Raw genomic sequence first — 26717 nt, 5'->3', positions numbered from 1 at the left:
TAATTGGCACGGGCTCTTTTATTGCAGTCAGTGCACTTGGGTGCCAAAAACGCATTTAGGTAGCTATTATACATGCGAATCTTTAGCCTGTAAGCTGTGTGAAATTTTTTTACCAGTCCATGCTTACCAACAACAACAAAATAAAACTCTGTGCCCTTCCACAGTGTGAAGACAGAAGACCAGCGAAGTTGTGTATGTGGGCCCCTAAAAGGCGAACTGCACCTCCACCGTGGGTCGGCCCTGCATTGCACTATCTTCAGGATATTTTTTTCTACACACGAACACAATAGCTGGGAAAGTAATCCTTTAAAACTTCACTGTAAAAAGTAAGAAAGAAACGGCGCGGTACCTTAATTAGTGACTGCCTAATGGATATGGCATTGCGCTGCTAAACTCGAGCTCATGGGTTCAAACCAGGTTGCGGAATTCAATGGGAACGAAATGGACAAACGCTCGTGTACTTCTGTTTAGGTGCACGTTAAAGAACCCCAGGTGGTGAAAACTGAACAGGGGGCCTCGTAATTATATCGCCAGACTTAAAACGCTAGAATATGTTTTAATCTTTTTTAAAAACCAGAAAAAATAGAAGGTAGCTGCCTCCTTTGGCTTTTTCTAGGGGCGTAAGCGAAAGAAATTATTCTCGAGTCTGATTTCTGAGAAAAACATGTTGCGCTTGGCTCATATTTCACGCCTAAATGTAATGCCGTTCCGATAGTATGTCCGCTCAACTAAGCAGCTTCTGTATTATAAACAGCTGCTTTCATTTATCCGATGCATTATCAGGATAGTAACTAAGCATTTAAAGGAACAACATGCCTCACATACACGTAGAGATATTTGTACATCTGCTGCGTTCGTTGAAGATAAGTGTGGTACCACATTGGGCACCCAGGTTTAATGGGTTGCGGTCTTGCAAACATGGTGAGATTGTCAAAAAGTTTTCCTTGCCTGAATCAAGTTTGCAGATTTATAGGCTGCCCCAAAACGGGCGTTTATAATGAATGACAGCTAGGAACCTGTTCAGCAGAACCGACTAGCACACCCGTGCTTTCTATAAGGAATTGGTGCGCCTCTGCGCAACAGCCACAATTCTCCAGCAGCACAATCATTCGGAATAAGAGTCCTCACTTGCATTGTCGTTACATTCGAACGCAAACAGCTATTCAGTTATTTTTAATAGTGAATTCTGAAGTGAGTAGTGAATTCTGAAGCACTAAAGGAAGAGAAAAAGTGATAAAAAGGTTTGCAGTATGATGCAAGCAATAAAAAAAAATAATGTAACAGTTGCAAAGTTAAAATGCAGATTTTCAAGTTTAAAAAAAAGTCATAGTTTGCGTCCATTTATTTCTTCTACATTTGCACTTATATTCGTTTTCGCAGGTTTCCGTTTGTACTCCTGTAGATCACGAGCATATATTCTCAACTGTCAAAGATCGTCGCTACGTCTTTAGGGTTTGCCTAGCCGAGTTCACGGCCGTCTGTGCACGCGAGATTCCGGAACTGCAAGGCCAGAACCATTTGGAAATCGTTCTATATTGAGTTACCCATTGTGATCTGGAAAGCACATATATCGCGGATAAATCAAAAGTTTTTAGGCATGTAGGGCCCTCTGGGCTGTACTTGTCGGCAATAAGGTAGCCTCGCCGCCTACGGGATTATCTGACTGAGCTATGTTGAATGCTTGGTTGCCATAGCAGGAAGTTCAAATCCTATAAGGTTTCTTTTTTTTTCCCTCTTTTTTGATGGTGAGCTTGAAATTCACCTCCTCCAGTGCACATCTGCAGGCTTGGAGTGACGCCTGTCACCGGAAAAGGATGCCGAGAGCGAGTGGGGCTATACTAATCCAGGTACAATTAAATTAGGAAGGCCCACTAAGCTTCAACAAGACACTCCCTCACCAGAACAGGAATTGGCCTCCCTGGTGCAGTATTCGGCCACTCCCTCTCAAATGACTCACTCGATTACCCAATGGCCCTCAGTCCCCAGCAGCTGCGGAGCACCTGACCAAGGCGGCGGTCAGACCTGTAACGCAGCAGAGGGTGCCAAGAATCTCGGGGTCTGGACAGGCTGCCAATGGAAACTGACCGTCAACCTTTAATTGCCAAACTCTGTCGAGTTAGACTAGCTTAGCACAACTCTTTGAGGAACAATGAGACATTGTTTGGGATATCATCGGCCTTAGTGAGATTAAAAGAACTGGTGAGGCTTATACATTGCTGAATAACGGCCATGTCCTCTACTATAGAGGTCTCCCAGATAAGAAGCGATGCGGGGTAGGATTCTCAATCCATGAGGACATAGCGGGCAACATTTGCGAATTTTGCAGCATTGAGAGGGTAGCTGTATTCGTAATAAAACTTAAGAGGTATAGATTAAAGGTAGTACAAGCCTACACTCCAACATCCAGTCATGATGATAAAGTAAATCAGTTTTATGAAGTATACTCGCTATACTGTAGTAATGGGCAACTTTAATGCAAAAGTGGGAAAAAAGCAGATGGGTGAACAAGCAATTGGCAACTACGGCGTCGATTCTAAGAATGCTAGAGAGATGCTGGTAGAATTCGCATAAAGGAATAAGCTTCGAATAATGAACACCTTTTTCAGGAAGTGTAGCAACAGAAAGTCGACCTGGAAAAGCCCTAATGGTAAAACAAGAAATTGATTTCATACTTTCTGCAGATCCCAGCATAGTGCAGGATGTAAAAGTGATAGGTAGGGTAAAGTGCATGGATCATAGGTTATTGAGGGCTAGGATTCACCTCAATTTAGAGAGAAAAAGTAAAATTGGTCAAGAAGAAACAGGCCAACCTGAATGCTGTAAAGCTAAAAGCAGACCACTTCTGGCTGGTGCTTGCAAACAAATATGCAGCTTTGGGATGGAGAGATGGAAGATTATATAGGGATAATGGTTGAAACCGTAGCTAGGCTGCTTTCAGAAGCAGCAACTTAAGTAGGAGTAACAAAGGATCTAATAAAAAAAACGACAAAGAATGAAAGTGTCCAGCTCAAAGATATAATTCATGAAACTGTCAAAACTGATCAACAAGGCGAAAATAAGTGATATTCGAAACTATAACGTGAGAAAGACTGAAGAAGCTGTAAAAAAATGGACCCAGCCTGAAATCAATAAGAAAGAAACTTGGCATAGGACAAACCAAGATGTATGCAATGAAAAATTACCAGGGTAATATCGGCAATCTCGAAGATGTAGTAAAAGCAGCAGAAGAATTCAATACTGACCTGTACCCAGGGGAGTCGGGATACCTCCATTAGAAACAGTAATGAAGAGGATGCAGAAACTTCACCTATAACTAGCGATCAGGTCAGAATGGCTTTGCAACACATGAAACGTAGAGCAGCAGGAGAAAATGGAATAACAGTAGATTTATTCAAAGGTGGAGGAGACAATGCTTGGAAAACTGGCGGCTCTTTATACGAAGTGTCGATCGACTGCAAGGGTCCCTGAAAACTGGAAGAATGCAAAAATATGTACTAATCCACAAAAAGGGAGACGTTAAAAGAATTGAAAAATTATAGGCCCATTAAAATGGAGCTGGGCAGGTCATGTAATGCACCGGTTCGATAAACGTTGGACCATTAGGGTTACAGAATGGGTACCAAGAGAAGGAAAACTCAGTCGAGGACAGCTGAAGACTAGGTGGAGCAATGAAATTGGGAAATTGGTACCCATCGTGGCACCCATTCTGTCGCCCTAATGGTCCAATGGTTATCTATGCATTACATGACCTGCCCAGCTCCATTTTTTTCTCTCTATGTCAATTAGAATGTTGTCTATACCCGTTTGCTCTCTGATCCAAACCACTCTTTCTGTCTCTGAACGTTACGCCTAGCAATCTTCATTCCATTGCTCTTTGCGCAATCCTTGCCTTGTTCTCAAGCTTCTTTGTCAGTCTCCAAGTCTCAGCCCCATATGTCAGCACTGGTAGAGTGCAGTGATTGTACGCCCTCCTTTTCAATGATAATGGTAAGCTTCCAGTCAGTAGCTGGCAATGTCTGCTGTATGCGATCCAACCCATTTCTTCTATGAATTTCCTTCTCATAATCAGGGTTCCCTGTGATTAATTGACCTAGGTAACATACTCCTTCGCAGACTCTAGAGGCTGATTGGCGATCCTGAACTCTTGTTCCCTTGCCCGGCTATTCATGATTATCTGTCTTGTGCATATTAAACTTCAACACTCTTACACTATCTCTGTTAAGGACCTCAATCATTTGTTGTAACTCATCTGCAGTGTTGCTGAATAGATCATCTGCAAACCGAAGGTTGCCAAGGTATTTGCTGTCGATCCTTACTCCTAAGCCTTTCCAGTTTAATAGCTTGAATACTTCTTCCAAGCACGTAGTGAACAGCATTGGGAAGAGTGCGTCTCCTTATTTGACTCCTTTTTTTTTATAGGTATCTTCTTACTTGTGTAGAATTAAGGTAGCTGTGGAATCTCTGTAGGTATTTTCGAAGGTATTTGCGTAAGCGGTCTGTACCCCTTGATTACGCAATGCCTCTATGACTGCTGGTATCTCTACTGAATCAAATGCCTTTTCGTAAACTATGAAAGCCATATAGAGAGGCTTATCGCACACTGCCGATTTCTCGATAACCTTATTAATGACATGGACGTGATCCATTGTAGAGTATCCCTTCCTGAAGCCAGCCTGTTCCCGTGGTTGACTAAATTCCAGTGTTACCCTCATTCTATTGGAGGTTATTTTGGTAAATATATGATACGTGGAGTGAGCTAATGAGCCTATATATTTTTCAATTCTTTAACGTCTCCCGTTTTGTGGATTAGTACAATGTTTGCATTCTTCCAGTTTTCCAAGCATGTCTCCTCCATTTTTGATTAAATCGACTGTTATTGCATCTTCTCCTGCCGATTTTCCCCGTTTCATGTCTTGCAAGAACCTTCTGACCTCATCGCTAGTTATAAGTTTCTGTATCCTGTTGATTATTATTTCTAATTTTGTATAATACTGGGAGTAAGCTAATAGCTAGGCCTATATTTTTTCAGTTTAACGTCACCGTTTTTGTGGGTTAGTATACGTACAGGATGTCCCAGCTAACTTGGACCAAGATTTTGAAAACTACGATCTTCAGAAAAGAAATCACGTGGATTTTGTTAGTGTTTATCCAAAAGTACCATTGTTCATCTTTTTTGAGTAATTAGTCGAGATAAATTAACTTTTTAAATGCAACTTGAAACGTTGAGGCGTCAATAGAAAAGTTGTGGAACTTCACAAATATTGCCCAACCCAGGGACTTTCAACGAGATAGACTTAGCGTGGCCGTTTTTATTCAGGAAAAGCGAAATCCCCCGGAGTTTAAAAAATTGCACGTGACGGCGCGCTCTGTGCGCCCGGAAGCGCCAGAAGCGCCGTGATTACAGCGCTCTCAACCGTGCTTTCTAAACATCGCTCGCTTCGCGCCTTTGGTGTTGCCAAGGGCAGAGCTTCGCGTTGTGCTTGGTTTCGAGATAAACGCCAGTGGGTTCGGGCGGCAGTTGAAGTACTGCACGTTTAGATAAACGCTAACGACATCCACACGATTTCTGTTCTGAAGAACGCAGTTTTTTTTTTTTTTTTAATCTTCGTGCAAGTTAGCTGGGACACCCTGTATATAGAGTGTTAAAAATAGCAGATTACTTGACTAAAACTACAATTGATAGCGGCCGACAAGAGTCCCAAGCAAATAAAACCATAAAAAATTTTACTGCACATACTTCTTACGAGGAAAACGGCGTCCGCGCAACGAACGCGCGCTCGCTTGCAGACTACGCGCTGACGACAGCAAAATTGAAGACGTGTTGTATAACCCATGCCTCAAATATGTATGCGTAGCAAAAAGGTGTCAATATAAATTTCCAGTGGAAATAAAGCACTATTATAAAAGCGCACGCCCGCAATTGGTCTCGGGGTCCGCAGCGAAATTACGTTGAATATGTCGCGAAGCGCGTCTCCGCCCTAATGGATGGATGGATGTTATGAGCGTCCCCTTCGGAACGGGGCAGTGGGTTGCGCCACCAATCTCTTGCTATTATACTGCCGATCCTGTTTGCTCGCACACGGCCGGACTCGAGCGGCAGCGGCGCGCGTTCGTTCACGCGCGCCGCTGCCGCTCGAGTCCGGCCGTGGCTCGCATTGCCCTCACACATTTATTTCCACACGCGGCGCCTGAGCGGGAAAGCGCCGTTAGGTCCACTCGACCATTGTCTAGTACGCTCTAGGTTAAGGTACGTCCTGACTTGCGGAAATAAGCGCGCCGCCTTGCGCGCGGTGTGTGCCTACGTGTTTGTGCGTGGACGTTTTATTCGAAGGACGATGTACAGTCTGTTTCACACTCGGAGCGCATTGCATCGCGATGCGGCGAGCGCTTGAGTCGGATGGCGGCAGCAGCTCGCGCAGGCGCAGGTGCTCGAGGGCAGGGTCTTGAACGGCGTCGTCTGCTACTGCGGCGCGCGCTGGCCGCATTATTGTCGGGAAACGTGCTACTGTCAGGGGCAATGCGCCGATCTCATCGTTACTGCGTGAAATGAGCAGGTATTCTTTACTAAGCGTTGTGCGACGCCCACTGATACGCTTCGAAGGTAAGTTCATCGCTGAAAGGTGCAGGGCAGCCATAGACGATGTACTGATTCCATGCGTTCTTGACGGCCCGTTCCTGGAAGGCGTCTATATATTCTAACATGATAGGCCGCCAATGGATCCACACTGCTCGTGTTGTGCAAGAACTGCTAGAGGAGCGCGCCGTCACTCTCTTGGAGTGGCCGCCTCAATCCCCGGGCGCCAACATTATTTAAAATGTCTGGGGCTCGTTGAAAGTATCGCTGGTGCACTATCCCCTCTATCAGTCGCCCCAGGGTAGGCTTCGATCCACCATCGTCAGCGACTGAGACGTGCTGCGAATGAACACATCGCTGATCAAGTCACTCTACACTTCACTGCCTTCCAGGATGAGCGCTGTCATCGCTGCCGCTGGGGATATGACGAGATATACTGAAGTTCGGAGTGTGACGTGTCCAATTCCCCGCCGGCGGGCAGGGTCTGTATGGTGTAGCGAATGATTGTCGAGAAAAATCGCTTCAAGCTCATTGTCTTAACCTAAAACATTTCTTTATTTGTATCCGTCTGTTTCATCGTGTTCGACCCCCACAGTGATCATTGTTGAGTGCTTTGTTTTCCTTTCGAGTCAAATAAAGACTGAGCAAGTTGCGCGCAGATCTTCGTGCGTCTTGTTGCTGCTTTTTACGGTAGCACACACAGTGAAGAAATATACGTGCACGCGCTTAGTGCCCCGGCCTTTCGAAAGAACAAACGAAGCATGCTGTCAAAAGGAGTTTGTGGAACTCCATTATCGCCAATGAAGGCTCAGAGTGTGGCGTCGCACAACGTTTAATAAAGAATATCAGCTCAGTGCCCGCAGTAACGATGAAATCGGTGCACTGCCCCTGACAGTAGCACGCTTCCTGGCAATCACGACTCCATTCACGACTCCATTCCTTGCCGCATCGCGATGCAATACGTTCCGAGTTTTCCCCTAAATGTGAAACAGACTGTACACGCTTCTATTTGCCTTTAAGACGATCGGTACGCTTGACGATTATTTTTATGGCTGCAATGAGGCGAAAGGGCAGCGTCTGCTTAGCCATGTAAGTGACGCTGAGCAGGTAATTGGAAACGACATCGTATGTGCGCCGCCGGAAAAGTCGGCACATAGGATGCGTGTTAGCTAAAGTCATTTTTGCAGTTTCTCACAAAATGTTTGCTACAAATCCGTGTTGTCTGTGATGGCGACAACGGACTTCAATCGACACTGTGCGGAAATAAACAAAATATATCAATGCATAGCACAAGTACGACATGCGCACACAACTTTAACTAGTACGTCCCCTACAATATCGAATAGAGGCAGCAATGTAAATATCTAGCTTGGCCATTTTTTAACAGTGCTCAAGAGACAGAAGTTGAAAGTATTAGTAATCATTTTTGCTTCAGCAATGCCGGCGCGACCAAGACGCGGGCGTGTATCGTCCAGTAACTCGATCGATCGGTGTAGTGGTGATGCAGGAATGAACTTCGGTCATGTTCAATGCATCGCGCACATATTCAATTTCTCGGCACGCGTGAACTTCGGCCACTGCTAGCGCATACAACAGACATAGTTACCATTCTTGGGCAGCGTCCACACAAACGAAACACGAGAAAGAAGACAGGGCAAGCGCTGGTCGAACAACAAAGTTTTTATATGAATAAAAGGATCATATACCGAGTAATTATGAAATTAATGTGGGTTACATATAAAAACCGGCATACACTCAGGAGTGATCAATGAACGAGCTCGCTTCGTTTGCCAGCTGTTTACTTCGTTCGGCGTACCGCAGTAATCCATGTCCGTCGTCTGCTATTTTCGTACCATTTTCTTGAGAATCGGCAGAATTTCACTGGTGGCATCAACCCTTTCGTGTTTACATTGCTGTCGTGACAGTTAACAACACAATAATAATTTCCGGTCATCCGAGAGGCGCCGTCGCAAACAAGAGACGTTTCGCGCGCAGATCGAACCGAACGCGGACGCGACCGTGAAGGGAAGCGGCGGCGGAAACCTACACCCGTTGGAGGTGAAATCGTTCCGCCAGGGGAGAAACGAGCGCTGGCGTCTAGGATGGAACTTGGCGTGCGGACGTCTATAGGATCGAATCGCACTTGGACTTTATGGGCGTCTTAAGCTTGCGCTGGAGTTTGAGGTATAGTGGCGGCGAGAAACGTTATCTGGGTAGTACCTGGGCTTGGGCTAGTATTGAGCCCTGGCTGTGGCGAAGCACGTGTCTAGCCCGAGTCTTGCGTCGATTCGCACTTTTTTCTGCCCTGTTGCGGGTGCGAAAAAGCTCCTCGCTTCTCACAGACCACGTCGCGAGCTGACCGCAGCCTATAGCTTAACGAAAACGGACTCTCCGTGTGCCGTGGGACGTAATGCTGGAAGCAGAAGGAATCGGCGACGCCGATCCGGAGAGACCTAGCTCAGCCTCGAAAAAGCGTCACCGTCGTTACTTCTGCGTCGTGGGCTGCCATGAACAAGAAGGCCTGAATCCCAACATCAGATTCTACCGTTTTCCTTAGGCTGCGTTCACAATTGGTCTTGGAGCAGGCGGATGGGGAAAAAACTTGACAAAATCCGCCCGCTTAGGCGGAGAAACGGGCGGGAAACCAGGCGGCGAAAAAATCGGTCTCGGCGGACCGATTTTTTCGCCCATGCGAAGCGGGAAGACGTTCCGCTTTACCGGAAGCTGCAATCGCATGTAAACATCCGGTCGTAAAATTTCTGTTGCTCATCGTCTATTTTTAGGAAAAGCAACTCGCTAAAGCTATCGAAACTGTGTCTTGTTTATCTTCCATGGTAGACGAAAGTTATAAACGACGCGTGCAGTTGCGCGAAATGGTAGTTTTTAGTAAGTGGTGGGTCAATGAATGAACGTATGTCTTGAAATAGTGTGATGAACAGTGCCACCAGGCGGACAAACGTACGCAAACTAGATAGATGTGGGTGAAAGCGGAAGTGGTTTTCGCTGCAGTGGCGAAACAAATGTGAACGTTTTGTACATGCGCGAAAAAGATTATCCGGCCGCTTTGGCATTTCCGTCCGCTTGCGGTTTCCCAAGTGTGAACGTAGCCTTAAAGGCCTCGCGAAGCGGAGCATCGGGCGCGCTGGATAATTTCAGTTCGTCGCGCTGGGTAGGCGAAACTTCGCGCCAGGTTGACTGCTTCGCCTGTCTTGAAGCTTGCTTGATTATCTGCGTTACTAAAAAATCAGTCTTTTGCACCTACAGTCGCAATGGCAGACCGACATAGCAGCAGGCATGGCTGGTGATTCACGATTCGAGACCCGGCCACAGCGACAATTAACAATTCGACCAGTGCGAAGTGGTGGAGTGACCAGGTGTGTGCAAATGACCACAAATGGTTGGGCTGATTCGGTGACAATTCACTACACCACTACGAGCAGCACAGGTTAGAGAGTTAAATGTGCTCATCCTTGACTCAAGCCAGCACGTTGAGGCAGCACAGCAAGGTAGTATTGATTGCAACACATCGATGTTCGAGCGCTGTCATTAAAAGCTACATCAAGCGAGCAGCGCACGAGCTCGCGCTGCAGCGCGATTCGCACGTACGTTACTGCGAGCTCATATGCATTGCATCAGTTATCAGTTGCTAAAGGGACAGATGGCCGCTACTACAGCGCAGGCTTAACTAGTCTAGCGGCCGCTGACGTAGCGGCACGTACCGTCGTGCGCTCGGGCCGTTCCGTACACATGATATGTCTGCTTATCGCTGCTGTGAATTCATATATAGCAAGCATTTCCTCGCGTTTGTGCGCCTGAATCTAGCAGTGTGCAAACCTTAATTGAAGTTCAACTTCGTACGCGACTCGCTTTACTTGCGATTGACACCGCGCTAAAATTTCGCCGCTTATTTCTTGAACGGCGTACACGTATTCGGCGTTGCATAATTGCTTGCCTTTACGCAGCGTGCCACCCCTGAAAAAATCTTCGGTGCCCGATATTCGCTGCAAGCCGTGGTACAACACAACCGAAAGTGGCGGGTCCATATTGTAAACGTGTTTTCTGAAGCAGACGACCGAGCTTGGTACTACCCAGTTCAGGACAGAGGGCGCTTTTTAGCACCATTTTCGGTGCTAAAGGAGAGTGTTCAGGGAGAGTGTTCAGGTATCTGTACAGGCAAAACATTGATTCACAGTGGAGGAAAAGAACTAGGAAGCTTACCAGCAAGTATGCGGCCTGTGGGGTGGGCAACACAGCAACAAATAAGGTCAAACGGAAAGTCAGAGAGGCTGAATTAATCTCATGGGTGGCGGCAATGGAAAAGAAACCTGCCATGAGTAACTACTTAAGGGGAAAAAACGAAATTAGGAAAGAAACCATTTATGATAACTCAAAGGGAAGCTCATTACTTTTCGAAGCGAGATCGGGATGCCTTAGAACACGCACCTATTAAGCGAGATATAAGAAGGAAGAAGAAGCATGTGCTTGCTGCGGTAAAGCTAGGGAAACGACGGAGCATATTTTATTAGAATGTGAAGACGTCTATCCAGCGTTCGATTTAGGCACCACTGGCCTCCTTGAAGCCCTTGGGTTCAGCGGGAGCAGTGGTAAAGCAAACAGGTCCGCAATAGACATCAGTAAGAGGCGATTGGAGGATTGGTGGAAGAAAAGTAGGGAAACGACAAAAGACGGAGACGTACAAAAGCACAGTTCGCAATAGGGGATCAGAAAATTTGGGTGTGGTAGTTCATAGTGTTTTTTATTATTTTTTATTATTGTTTAACCTAGGTAGGACATTAGGCAGTATAATAGCAAGAGCTTGGTGGTGCAACGCACCGCCCCGTTCCAAAGGGGACGCTCATAACATCCATCCATCCATCCTTCGGTATTTAAAGTGCGTTGACTCACAATGGTGGAAAAGAACTAGGAGGCTAACCAGTAAGTATGCCAGACAGGAGAACGAAGAAAGACAGAGCATTAAGCGACAGGTTAAGAACGCGGAAGGTAAAAATTGGATAAATTCAATGGAAAGAAGCATAGTGTTGAACTATATCGAGACTGGAAACAGCAGATCAGGAAGGAAGCGTTTTATGATAATTCAAGAGGCAGTGCCCTTCTCTTTGAAGCTAGGTCAGGATGTCTTAGAACGCGGAGCTATTAAAAGAAATTTAACGAAGAAGAAGACACATGTACTGTGTGTGGTAAATCTCTAGAAACAACAAAACAACTCATATTAAAATGTGATGGTATCAATCCCGATGTCGATGCGGCCACAGTCACGCTTCCTGAGGCCCTAGGGTTCAGATAGAATAATAGTCATGTAAATAAATATGCTGTGGAAATTAGCAAAAGGCGATTGGAGGATTGGTGGTTCAAAAGCAGAGAGGTGACAAGGTTAAAAGGGTAGGAAGACGTATTTAAAGAAAATCGAAAATTTTAATAACACACAGCACAGGTAAATAAAAATAAAAGGCAAAATAAAAAGCTGAGCATGGTGGCAACTGCCATCACCCCGTTTCAAAGGGGACGCTCCTACCTTCCATCCATCCATCCATTCGCCCCGTTCCAAAGGGGATGCTCATAACATCCATCCTCCCAACCATTCGCAGTGCCCCCTGGGCAAAGCAGCCCATGCGGAACATGATGCGGCTCCACTTCGGCGGTCGCTCTTGTCACACGGCGCGCGATTTGAGAGGTGCGCTTGCAAGCAGCTGCTTGTACTTCAATCATTTGACCATCTGCATACGTGAAAGTTTTCATTTATTGTCTCGGCATTCCTTTGCGGCATACGCACTTCGTTATATTGAGCTTCTAAATACATGCTGTTCTATGGGCAAGAGGTTATGAAAAGTGAAATACTTCGTTATATCGAGGTTTAACTGTACATACATATGTATACGAACATCGAGAGTCCTATTTGGCATGCTAGAATTAAGCTGCCACTTTGATCATAGAGCATACAGTTAATCAGGTCAAGGCAAGATTTTTTTTTTCAGAAAGAGTAGTTTATGTTGGCAAAAATGGTTGATTTACAGTAAACTCGGTTGTATGAACGTCGGTTCAAAAAATACTTCAGAATAACGAACTTTCAGAAGATCCCCGGCGGTTTACCCATGCATTCAATGCAAAAAGATTCTAGTTAAACGACTTTCTGAAAAGCGAATATTTCAGTTGAGTGAACTTGATCTCATCAGCGCATCCGGGCTCATTTTTGAAATAATTAAGTTCAACGAAGTTTTGCGTTCTGCAGCGCTGGTGTACAGTGGCGTAGCTAGGTCGCCTGGCACCCAGGGCCCATAGGTCTTCTTTAAGGTCACCCCTCCCCCCCCCCCCCCCCACGGGTGTAGCCGGCGGAAAGAGGGGTGTCTTCAGACCTATATGACACCCCCCCCCACCACACTGGCCCCCTTGCACCCGGGGCCCACGCCCCCCCCCCCCCCCCCTGTTGCTACGCCCTTCAGGGGCAGCTATGTGCAGTGCGACAGTGAGCTGGTTACCATTGCTGAACTCAGATCTGGAAATTGTTTCCAGTGTTCGTCCCGAAGACAGAGAGTGTGAAAAAGAAGATGCAATGGCAGAGGCAGATTCAAGTCCTGCAATTCAAGCAAGCTGTAGGATAGCTTAGAAAGGTGAACTTCGTGTCTCAGCAGCAAGCTCTGCCAGAGGAAGTGAACAAAACATGCTCTCTGGACAGCTTTGTTACTACTTGTGTTTTGAGAGCACCAATACAAATTAAAACGAGAGACACACGGTCCGATCCGGCGTCCGACGCGCCGGCACGGACCGTGTCGTGCCAAAGCGCCGGATCGGACGCCCGGCGTGCGACAAACCGGGCAGATTTTCATCGTCCGACGCGTCCGACAACCGCACCGTCGTTTGGCTACAGCCAATGACAGCGCGGCTGGCATGTGACGTTTTCTGACGTTACCTCCACAGAGGCGGCGCCGGCGGGCCGGTTTCTCGCCGTTTTTTTTTTTTCCTTGCCGGCTGAAGTTTGTTTCCGACACGAAATAGTTACCAGTTCAGTAAAATTACCTCGAACGTGTACCTGTTCTGAAAAGCAGCGCCTAAGTACTAAGCTACTGGCGAGATCGGGAGCCGCGATGCGAGGGCATTTCGCAGGCAGACAGCACACACCGACCGTTCGAGCGAGGCTGCCCGCTTCGCTTCCACAAACGGTGGTTGTCACCCTTCGCAACAACCACCGTTTATAAAGCTTTTGGCAACGACTGCGTCGAGTAAACCATCATCATCATCAGACTGGCTACGCCCACTGCAGGGCAAAGGCCTCTCCCACACTTCTCCAACTACTCCGGTCATGTGCTAATTGCGGCCATGTTGTCCCTGCAAACTTCTTAATCTCATTCGCCCACCTAACTTCCTGCCGCCCCCTGCTACGCTTCCCTTCCCTTGGAATCCAGTCCGTAACCCTTAATGACCATCGGTTATCTTCCCTCCTCATTACATGTCCTGCCCATGCCCATTTCTTTTTTTTGATTTCAACTAAGATGTCATTAACTCGCGTTTGCTTCCTCACCCAATCTGCTCTTTTCTTATCCCTTAACCTTACACCCATCATTATTCTTTCCATAGCTCGTTGCGTCGTCATCAATTTAAGTAGAACCCTTTTCGTAAGCCTCCAGGTTTCTGCCCCGTACGTGAGTACTGGTAAGACACAGCTGTTATACACTTTTCTCTTGAGGAATAGTGGCAACCTGCTGTTCATGATTTGAGAATGCCTGCCAAACGCACCCCAGCCCAATCTTATTCTTCTGATTATTTCAGTCTCATGATCCGGATCCGTGGTCACTACCTGCCCTAAGTAGATGTATTCCCTTACCACTTCCATGTGCCTTGCTACCTATCCTAAACTGCTGTTCTCTTCCGAGACTGTTAAACATTACTTTAGTTTTCTGCAGATTAATTTTTCGACCCACCCTTCTGCATTGCCTCTCCAGGTCAGTAAGCATGCATTGCGATTGATCCCCTGAGTTACTAAGCAAGGCAATATCATCAGCGAATCGCAAGTTACTAAGGTATTCTCCATTAACTCTTATCCCCAATTCTCCCCAATCCAGGTCTCTGAATACCTCCTGTAAACACGCTGTGAATAGCATTAGAGATCGTATCTCCCTGCCTGACGCCTTTCTTTATTGGGATTTTGTTGCTTTTCTTTTTATGGAGGACTACGGTGGCTGTGGAGCCACTATAGATATCTTCCAGTATTTTTACATACAGCTCGTCTACACCCTGATTCCGTAATGCCTCCATGACGGCTGAGGTTTCGACTGAATCAAACGCTTTCTCGTAATCAATGAAAGCTATATATGCTTTCTGTGTGTGTGTGTGTGTGTATATATATATATATATATATATATATATATATATATATATATATATATATATATATATATATATATATATATATATATATATATATATGTTATTAGTATTATAAATGGCTGCTATCAGCTTTCCGGCGCACTTTCATAAGGACAATACTGAATCAATTAAAGGAACAGCATGCCTTACACACAGATATATTTGTAGATCTGCTGTGTTCGTTGAAGTGCAGTACCACATGGGGAACCCAGTTTTAATGGGTTGCAGACATGACGTGAGACTTAAAAAAAAGATGTTTTCCTAGCCTGAATCAAGTTAGCACATCTACAGGCTGCCCCAAAACGGGGTGTTTGTATTGAATGACAGCTACGAACTTGTTCAGCAGAACTGATTAGCACCCATGCATTAATTTTCTCGGGAACTGGTGCACGTCTGCGCAACAGCCACGGCTCTCCAGCAGTACAATCATTCAGAACAAGAGTCCTCACTTGCATCGGCCCCTCATCTTTGAGACGTCAAAAGTGCTGTTATGCTTTGGATTCGAACGGAAATGGCGATGTGATAATTTTTAATAGTGAATTCTGAAGTCGAACACGATCTCAATAGCAAATATCATTTGATTAGGCTATATGTTTCTACTTCATTTTGCCTGCTGGCATGTTGAAGGAGACCGTCAGAAAGCCATGAAGATTACATTGGTAAAGACTTCCTGTGCTCCCCAATTCAGTCTGAGTACATAGGCAATATCTTCTCCCAGCGCTATTGTTCATATTAACGCCCAATTATTGCCTTGATTCCTTTTCTCGGAAAGTCAATCGGCTCGCATGGGTCTGGTGCAGCTTTTAAAAGAAACATGCTTATTCCGGTCAGGAGTTCTCACGTTTTCAATCAGTGTATTTAGAATATTTAATAATTTTTTCTCTTGCATATATGTCGTGGATATATATGTCTATGCACCCTTAGATTTAACTAGAAGTGTATTGGTCATCTGCATCTCTTTGCACCACGCAGTTAATAAACCTGGTTTATTTCACTATAATATTGTTTTCTTTGATCACTGTCGCTGATCAAGATTCCACCAACAAGAATCGCGCATAAAATGACATGATATCAATAAAATTTTTTTACGTAGCTTCATGTTGCAGATAGGCAGCTCCTGTTGCAAAATGACGTGTTACCTTTAGAAAACAATGTTGAAAACAGCAGTTAACCTGGCTAAAACTACATTTTGTACCGGTCGACAAGAGTCATGGGTGCACCAAAGTAAGTAAAACCATAAAAAATTTTACAGCACAAACTTATTGCGAGAAAAACGTCCTCCGCACAACGAACACGCGCTCACTTGCAGACAACGCACTTGACAATGACAGCAAAATTGAAGACATCATGTTGTATAACCCATGCCTCAAATATGTATATGTACGTAGCAAAAAGGTGTCAACATAAATTTGCGGTTGAAATAAAGCACCATTATAAGAGCGCACGGGCGCAATCGGTCTCGGCGCCTGCAGCAAAATTAATGTTGAATTTGCCATGAAGCGCGTCTCCGTCCTAATCCAGTTCGCTCACAGCGCCCTTGCATAATTTTTCCACACGTGGCGCCTCAACGGGAGAGCGCCATTTGGCCCACTTGGCCATTGTCTAGTTCACTCTACCTGAACTGCTCGTACTATAGTTGCTACCAGGGTTGTGGCACCACACTATTGTGATTCAGTGCAATAAGATATTGCACTTTTCAAGAATATAAAACTGGTTTGGAAAACCATCCATACTGTATCCTATCCAGCGCAATTTTGTCCTACATTAAACATTGGTTTTGCGAGCACTATCTACCACAAGCACTGCGTGTGTACCATTGTGTTCTCCACAAAAAAGTACCACGAACAGAACTTTGTAGAAAGTAAATAACTGCAAAAATGTTGGTGTTGCAGAAATGAAAATGTGTACTGGAAAAGGTTCAAGTGTTAATACAGTTAACCTCAACATAAATGATCGGATCTGAGATAAATCTAAAATGTTCCTCGCCAATATCAGTATGTTTCGAATACATGCTTATAATAAAGGTATCTTTAGTGTCAGATGCGACTTTGTTATAACGAGGCTAAACTGTAGAAGCACATAATAACACTTGGCTCTTATTAGCTACCTGAAAATGCGTTGCTATAAGTGCCAAAGATCCATTCAACACAGCTTGGACACAGGAATCCAGGTGAGAGGAAGAATCAGTTTATTTATAGTTCATTTGAACAAGTAAAAAATAAAGTCACCGAGTTCACATCACTTTCAAGAAGTGTTCATTGAACTTCCATCTCAAGTTGTCTTAATGGGTGGGGAATGGGATGTCACAAATACAACTTGAGAAAATGAACACAGTCCATGGCTTTCTTGCTGTAGAGCATAAAAGAAAAAAGCAAGTTGCAGTAAGCTGCACTGCAAGATTGCTAAAGCGCTAACCACACATACGCCCCAACGTAAGCATCGGCTTGCGTCCAATTGTGGAAAACATGACCACGATTTCTGGGCAAAAGGCCTCTGGAACTGAATGAGTTTGTACAATGAAAGTTCTTCCCTCCCTCATCTAAAGAGGGGATTCACGCAGAGGTGCCCACGTCCCTGCCAGATATCAGCGTACGAGACTGGCTGGTTGGGGAAGGTGATGGCATGCTGTGTGCCCATTTCAGCAACTCCACTACACTGGCCTTTGAACAAAAGGGGGGTACCCTGCAAGTTTCTAGAATCTCACTCTATTGACAATGGCTCGTGAACCCCCTTTTTCTTCTTGTAAAACTTACATTCCCTCTTGGTCGCACCCCCGAGTCTAGCCTTTGTTCACCTGTCAGCCACCGTGGATGCAGCCAGCTGAATTATCCCGCTTCTGTCAGACGCGAACCGACGCCGATGCCGGTGTGTAGGTTAGCGCTTAAGACAAGTGCCAACTTGCTCCTTGATTGAAGTGGTTGCTCGGCAATGCTGTACACGGTAAATGTTAACACTACCCCAAGTGCCTATTTGGCTCTAACCTTACAGAACCTTTTATTTACAAACTGCAACATCATTTCCTTTTTTCTTTCGCTCCATCGTAAGAACTGATAACTGCATCTATCCACACTCTTAAAAAAATTTACACCCTTTGGGGTTATCTTGTCCCACAACGATAATCGTCATCTGTCTTGCCCGTATTTCCTTTCTTTAATGCTGCAAGCCCAGTACTTCCAAGTCGCGAATGGCTTGTGTGTTCTCAGCATGACACAGCATTCTCAACAGGAAACTAGCGAGCGCCGAGTTTTCAAGAAAGGAAACGCAAGCAAGGCAGATGACGATTATTGTTGTGGGACAAATATACACCCCAAAGGGTGCAAGTGTTTTAAGAGTGCAGAAAGATAACTGCATAAACAGTGAGAGATTGTTTTTTCATCCACTTGCATTTCCCTCTGGATCATTTCTACACCTCGCAAATTCACGCACACAGTTCGGACGGAGTCAAAACTGTGTGCATGAATATTAAATAATTTCTCCTATGCTTTCCTTCAGTTCTCTTTCTCGTTCAGAGCATATATAGGAAGGAGCAGCACAAGTTTCCAACATTTATTAAATGGAAAACAAACCAATAGGGCCCAGCTTCTCGGCCGTTTCTATTTGAGAAAACTCGTTGATTAGAGGTGTATATAAATACGTAACTTTAGGGCAAAGCTGTTAAAGGGAGTTCTGCAAGTGTTTTCGTGTGCCAAAGGCCAGCATGTGACTGCATGGTCGATATCAAATATAAACGCAACATGTCTCAGAGCCCTGAATTTTCTTTGAAATGCAATGATCGATGGTTATAAAATAAGTTATCTTGCATATACAGCAAAAGCTCGTTAATTTGTTTTGGGGGAAAACTTACAACCCGAAGTCACTAAAAAAAATGTGGCATACTCAATTGTACTTTACATCTCCAGAATTTGAAGCATTCCGCGAATAGACACGCACCAAGCAGCTGGAGATGCATGTCGTTTTTGCTACTTCGTCTATCTTGCGTTTACGCCCCTCATATTCGAACTGGGTCAGTAGCTGCTTTGGTGGGAAGTTTTGGCGTGCCCACTCGGCAAAAATCGTTGCGTCACGAGACACCAACACACGCTGAGTTGTCAGGGCCTGGGCGGTCGGAGAAGCGCTTTGTTTCCTATTCTGTATCTTTTGACAGCATAAACTAAAACAAAATCGGTGTGCAATGCTGGAATACAATGCTGCCAGAGCGAAACATGATGCTCACTTTGCGAATGGCGACATTTCAGCTATCACCTATTAAAGGTGTGCAATACGCTTCCAACGGCACTACGCCACATGAGCTGTGAAACACATAGGTGAAGATGCTTATCGCAATAGGGTTTGGCAGCGATAGCTGCGAATACGACGTGTGATGACCCGCGAGGACATTTGCTGGTACCAGAAGAGGAAACTGAGTGCATGCTGGCAGTTTGGTGATGTACTGAATGAACATTGGTGCCGAGAGATTGTTTTTTGGGAACACATTAACCGGTAAAGAATGTGTAACTGTATTGAGTAATCTCTTGTTCTCGATCACGAATGTTGGCGCCGGGAGATCGTATCAACTAGGGTCTACTGTATTCGAATAGGCAACTTATATGGGCATTCTTTTACAATGCAGCTCTTAGGCACCCGTTTCTGTGGCAAGCGGCGGTGGCAGCGTAACCTAACGAACAAGCACAGCGAAAGATGAAAGTGAACGCAGAGCGCAGCGGGGGATAAAAGACGCGGGGAGGAAAGTGGAGGAGGAGGGTGAAGCAGAACCATCAGGCAGAAAGCAAAGGAGGGCATGGAGAAAGAGTGAGAAGAAAAGCATGGTGCGGCGATGATGGCTACGAGATTGCGCCAGAGTAGCGCGTATCGTCTGGGAGGTCTGTTGGCAGCAGTTGCTGTGAATCGCACTGTCTCCAGATTAGTGAGGCAGTCACGTCCCACTTCACTCCATTTGCAATGTGCCGCACAAGGCAAACTGTCCGCGCCTGCCAATATATCACGTAATTAAAGCTCGTATAGAGCTGCACTCAAATTTCGCATTAGGAAATGTCGTAATCGTCAGTGATTTCTTTTTTGTAATCACTCATCCATAATATTAGTTTCTAACATCACATTATACCAGCTCGACGTTGGAGGTAAACTAGGAGATTGTACAGCTGCGGCAGTGAAAGCCGATGTTGTGGTGCTGCAACGCAATGCTGCGGGGGGCTTCTCCGAGAACTGCCAGCCAGGACTGCACTTGGCCGCGGCGAGGCTGTGAGTCAGTAAACAGACCCCTAGTACTTTCGAGCAGTGTACGAACTCACTTAACGCTGTCTTTGATGTATCAGTTGTCAAATTGGCATACGATTTTTTGTATTGCTACTGTACTGCTTGAATGAAAGCTGGCACAGTACAGAACTCAAGGCAGTCGAAACTGACCCGGTGCCCCACCTTTAGAAGCATTTCGGCCCATGGTACAGCTTTAGGACATTAAACTTCCCAAATCAAAAGTAACTTTTTTTACTTCTTACAGTTATGGCCATATCAAGAAATATGAAGGTGGCACTATGCTCAAGGTAAATGAAACTGTTGTATGCATGAGCCATAAAACTATACGTTAAAATAGTGAAAATAGCCATAAAACTGGATGTCAAAATAGTGAAAAGCTACATAGGTAGCAAAGTTATAACAGTAAGAAGTACGATTAATTTGATTGATTGATGGGGTCGTAAAGCAACATATAACCGCTTTGAGAGATGCTGCAGTGAATGAGGTTGCAAAACGAGGACTTCGCATGAATGCACACTCAAAGTTGAAAGGTTGCTCACTGTCTACATGTGATTTTGCAGACCGCTGCTAGAAAAAGTAAATGCTGTTGCATAGCCAAAGAGGTCTAATGCAGTAAAAAACATATTTGTTAAAAAATATGAGGGAAAACATGATGCCAGACACAACATATGTTAAGGGTTGAGCGCACCCATGACATCATATATTACTCCTTACTGGACAATTTAAAAACATTGCAGTTTCGCAAGATGATGGCGACAGCAAGGTATTGGAATATTACACAAAGTAAGGCTTGTTTTTTCAAATGCACTGCAGCATCCCTAAACAGGGCATAATGTGCGTCCGCCTCCTGCTCCCAAAGAGAGCTAGGTCTTGGTCAGCATCCTTGCTTTGTCTCAGCCTCATGTTCCTGTACTGCCACGTCTTGGCACTTCTGGCATTGAGTTGCAGCATTCATTGCATGTGCAGCTTGCATTCCGCCGCTTCTACTGCTCTTCGGGACATCATGCTACATTCAACATTAAAAGACTAACCCAGAGACAAGCTTCAGGTGGGAAATGGGAGGGGATCGAACACCATTAGTTTTATTCTTTAGCTGCCCAAAGCTGAGAAATGACACCGATGCAGCTGGAGTATCGCAAGAAAACATGTTTTCAATTAACTGCGCTTCAAATAACACATGCTGTGCCCTATTAAAAATAAGGTCACTTTTTTTAAAGTATTCTCTTTAAGATTAGAAAAATTCCAAGTATTATAATTTTCTGTCTCTTTCTGAACTATGTTAAAACCGAATTCAGTAATACATTAGACTTCCTTTAATTCGACTCCGGCTAATTCGATCCTGGCTGGCGCCTATGCATTTCTATGGACTTGAACTTTCCTTATTTCGATCCTAAAATTGGCTTTCGCTGGATAACTCGAATTTGACAGTCGGCACGCGCACGTCTGACTCCTACGGTGACTCCAATAGCAACCATTTTAGTGGCAGTGTGTCCCAATAGAGCTTAAGGGTCAGTGAATGCATTGCACGCCCTTTCTGTGTCCCTCTGTTCTGCTTCGCACTGCGCCACTTAACGTCATTATCCTGTCGAGAACGCCTATTTTTGGCCTGCCCTAGGAAGATTTTTAAGCAATAACGGTAGCTCACAATGTCTGATTACAGTATTTACTCTATCCTAACACGTGCCTTTTTTTCTTTCAAAAAGATTGGGCCGATGATTGCCTGCGCAGTGCAATCGGGGAGAATACCAGTGCTTCGCGGCGTTCATATGCTTTACCGCATAATCCAAATGTATTGCAGCAAAGCTGACTTTAGAAAACTGGCCGTCGTTGTGCAACACGCATTAGGCCCTCAACTATCTTCCTTAAAAAAAAAAAAAAAAAAACAGGTGCGTGTGAGAGTTCTACTTTGTTTAGGAGCTTTAATGTTATTTCTACAATAAGGGCTGAGGTTAGGGTCACTACAACAATGCGTGAGTCAACGAGCGAAGAACCTGAGAACTGTTCGGACCGATGGCAGGAGCCGAAGAAGCTTTTTATTTTATTATTATTGTAACCTCACAGCACGACACACACGCGCTGGAGCACGGGAACATGATGATGACTGCTAGATCTACGTTAGTTTTCTACTTTGTACAAATCGAACGTGGGCGTGCGTTTGATTCGTGGGCGTATATTAGAGTCGGACAAAATGAATCGTGGTGTTTTAAAGTATTTTTCGGCATCTTGTGTAATTCGACCTGCCAGATAAGTTGATTAATTTCGTCGGTCCGTCAGGGTCGAATTAACGGAAGTCGACTGTATCAACAGAGGTTCATGATTAAATGAGTGATGTACATACAACATTGAAGAGCAGAAAAACTTGTAAAGGTACTTTGTCATGGAGACACTGTCACAAAGAGGAGCAACTCTCTAGACAGTTGGCTACTCTGTTCGGCATGGTCAGGTTGACATGTTATCTGTTAAATTATGCTTTGTTTTCTTGCACAGCTTTAGGCACATCGCTTTGCGTGAAGTGTATTAGTGTTCCTATACACACTCCCATAGAGAGCAGAGTTCAGCATTTTCTTTGAGCCACTTGTGTCATGATTCATCAGGGAAGCCAACACAATGGCAGCAACACCTGTGCTGAGCTGGTTTCAGCACTTCCAAGAGTACCAGCACATGTTTACTGTTCCATCATACACATATGTCACAATTATTTCTGCCTTTAGTATTCAAAGTCATTGGTGCTCTTTGCCAAATTATAACTACGTGTGACATCGTTATCAAGACGGAACACACATTGTTAGCTGAAAATGAACACAGAGGTGGTTATTGCAAGCATGCTTTATCTAATTTATTTTTGATTTTGTAACAGTATTTGCCTTGTTCAAAATAAGTCAAGGTATGCCGCCATCAACAGAGAGGCATGGCCAATGTACTCACACCATCTGTTGCCAGGTGGACACCGTTGCTTCCACAACAATTACCTATGTAGTGCATTTCATGCACATTACTCTTTTCAAACACTGTGTCAATGTGGCAAAGTCATATGTACAATCAATAAGTGAAATGTGTTCATTATAATTGTATCAACACACAATAAAGTGCCAAAGTGTGTTTTGGCAGCACTTAACTGGCTCCTGCAAGCCAAAGCAGTGCCTTTCCCTCACAATAGATCTAAATATGGCAGACCTTTGCACAACTCTGCTTCCTATAGGAGTATACACAGGCACTAGAATCTACATGTCTGCACAGGCTCATCCATGCAATCTTGGTCTGTAGTCCATCTAATAAAGGTTGGAAGGTTCCTTCCTTGGTCTATGTTGTTTTTCACTATTAGCTTTCCTTGGTCAAGTCCTGGTTCATTGCACCTTGCAAAAATGTCAAGATGCCCATTTGGCTGACATAAAGCAAGCTGTACGCAAGACGCAATTCTACATTTAACATTGCCAGTACGCACATAGTTGCAACCATGTCGGCTGCCTTAAGTAGTTTCAGTCGCAAATCAACAGTTATGTTTTTTAGTAAGCAACAGATAAAATCGTTGCTTACCATTCAGTGCTTAATATTAAAGCACATGACAAGACAACAAAGTTGTGAACAAGGTCCATACTGTATCATTTTCTTTCTACCGCGGTTGGCACAGGGCTAATTTTGTGATGCAAGCTGGTGAAGAGCAAAAGCTTGTGCTGTGTCGCCTGGCAATGCCTTAAGTTCAGTCTCGTGGGCAAGTACCTGCCACAGTTGCTCGAGCTCTCTCTCCAGCTTCCTGAAAGGGAGAAGCAGGTGTCATCTAAATAAGCTGGAAGAACATGCAGGACATTTCACTGTAGAGTACCATGCACACAACAGCCAAGTTGCACATTTACATCAGTGTGAATTATTACTTACGAAGAATTCACAGTAAATACATGCATTCAGTAAATTCCGTAAGAAAAGGTTTCTATGGTTCAGCTGTGAACAACACGACCCGGGTGTCAAACTCGAGCCTAAACCAGAATTTTAGTCAGAACTGAACTGGAACCGATTATCTTGGAAAGTACCTGAACCACAAAAAATAACAGTTACTTGTTCAACAGGAAACGGCTCAAACGTATGGCTGAAAACAAGTGCTCAATACATGAACAATTCTTTGAATTAATTACTTCTTTTCAGCACACTCCAATAGTAGATTGTTAAAACTCTCGAGTTGTGCACGAGACTGGGGTAGACTATAGGTATGTGCTGGTAACTATACAGCCACCTAAGGCACAGACACTTGCACTTTTGAACTTGGCTATGCCAGCTGTGTTTCATATAGCTGAAACATTATTTTAGGGGCCCTGCAGAATCACCGTTTGTGTTGAAGCTCCTATTCCAGCCATTAGGTAAGCTTGCTACTATTACTAGATAAATACATGGAGAACAAAAAACACGGTGTCCTTGAGAAGGGAAAATAGGAAAACCAGGAAGTTCATGAGCATGGCTTCATGTAACAGTAAAACTGCACATTATCTTCTTAGTGTGTGGTAAAAATGGCTATAAACGGCATGGGAAATCTGCTTTTGTTGCATGCAATGGTTGAACACATGTTTGGTGCCTCCAAGGAGAGTACAATGCTCTTCGATTTCCACGAATCAATCATGGGGCACAATGTGCATGATTCGGATTGTCCGCACTGAGTCAGTGCAAGACTGCCTACGTGCAGTGGCATAAGAAAGATCATCGTCTGCACAAACTCTCCTTGTTCAAAACTCTCCTTGTTCATTGTACAAAAGCATCAATGTTCTCACCTGCTTTTACTTTTTTAAACAAGCAGAAAACTGAGCAAAATGTCAATTGCTTCTTTGCTACAGACTAGAAGTTTGAATTTGTAATTTATGTAATACAATGTGATTCTGCGCTGTAACTGACACCACAGATCAAATGCCACAGTTCACTCAACATTCCAGTAGTAACTACTTGAAGCAAAAGAAAAATGAACTGATTATGTTGTTGTCAAGGCAAGGAAACTCCACCCCATGCAGACACAGGCATTCTCAATAATGAAGTCTGTCTTTAAAGGGGCCCTGAACCACCCCTCGGGCTTGGGAAAGTAACATAGTCTGCGGGTAGCATACGCTGCTGTGAACATCTCAGCCAAGTTTTGCTGTCGTACGCAGTGCGTGGAGCTTGCAAGTGGATCGCGAAGTCACTTTTCTCTCAAACGCTCTCTTTTCAACAAAAGGCCCTGTCCTCACTCTCTTCTAGATGCACTATTTCATCATTGGACACACTATTTCGTCATTCCCTTAGACGGCTGCTATTAGCCGATAGCTGTCATCAAGCTGAGGTTGGCTACATGGCATAGACAACATGGCCGCCGTGGGTTACCGCCATGAGTCCGCTGGCTAAGCGCACTATGGCTCACTGAGGACAACCGCATTTCGGTTTTGTTAAGTGCATCATAGGCGCCAAAGGCAGAAGTAGTGGCATCTACGTTAGCATCCAAAATGAAATTTGAACTGCATGCCACGGTGATATTTAGAAGGTGAGGCGTTGTGGGCACGCCCCACTACGCTGTAGCCTTCACAGTGCAAAGCATTGAAGAAGGAACGAGAGCACAGTGGATACCATGCTTGATTGCCAATAACTCAGCTTCTGCTAAATGCATTGAAGTACTTTTTGTGGCAAAGTATTTCTGAAATTGCCTATTTCCACTTCAAATGCCCTTCTGCACTTCGATAAAAAGTGGTTCGGGGCCCCTTTAATTTGACATTAATAAAAAAAATTCCAGCATGGAACTACGCGGCTGCTGTTTGCATTGTCACCATCTCAACGCCCAAATCTATGCTGCATCCTCAAGGCCAGGGCCACCCCCCTCGTCGTCGTTGTGATGGCTATCTTTACCTGTGTGCCTGCTGTAGCTGTATAACATTAAGCTTCATTGATATTCATGTAAAAACATTGATTGCTGTCTCCCATGTGCGAGGGACCCCACTTCTTCCAGCTCCTGACAAAACTTGTGCATGCGCCATGTGGATAAGTTGATAGTACTGTGCAACATGTTGCCATAGGGCAAGATAAAATTTACTGTGCTGAACCGGTTCGCAAACTGGTTGATTCTTGCAAACCAGCTTGCATACCATTATGACTTTTTACTTCTCCAAAACTGGAACGAAATCAGACCATGTTGAACCTGAACCGAACCAGTATTTATTTCGGTTCAACACCATGGTCATGACATTACACTACAGCCTTGCATAAAAAGTCTACAGCGTGCTTGGTATATGGCCAAATCTGAGTGAGCCACCTTATGTTGCATTCCCCTCCACTCTAAAGCTCTGTTAAGTTAGATAGACATGCTGATGCAATTGAGTGTTCGGGATGCAATACATAGCAGGCCATGCCGTGTGGGTCGTGGAATTTTTACATGAGAGAGAGAGAGAAACATTTATTCAGGGTTCAGTTATTGTGGTTGGAGCCCATATCATAAGGCTGCACACAGACTAGGACAATGCATGCCCTGAATGACTAAAGATATATGTCCAGAGCCCTAAGAGATAACCAC

At 44.7% G+C, this 26717-nt stretch overlaps 1 protein-coding gene across 1 annotated transcript in view; it reads right to left on the bottom strand.

The window, feature by feature from the left end:
• Positions 1–17118: 17118 nt before the first annotated feature.
• Positions 17119–26717, bottom strand: part of LOC126532326 (uncharacterized) — a 77420-nt gene continuing 67821 nt past the window's right edge. The window contains exon 15 of the mRNA XM_072287805.1: positions 17119–23957. Within this exon, the coding sequence (XP_072143906.1) occupies positions 23837–23957 (121 nt within the window). The 3' untranslated portion in view covers positions 17119–23836. The remainder of the gene's footprint in view (positions 23958–26717) is intronic.

The sequence above is a fragment of the Dermacentor andersoni genome, chromosome 1 (genome assembly GCF_023375885.2).
Source record: "Dermacentor andersoni chromosome 1, qqDerAnde1_hic_scaffold, whole genome shotgun sequence".
Lineage (NCBI taxonomy): Eukaryota > Metazoa > Arthropoda > Arachnida > Ixodida > Ixodidae > Dermacentor > Dermacentor andersoni.
Note: the sequence above shows the minus strand (reverse complement) of the source record. Positions and strands in the feature narration are given on the sequence as shown.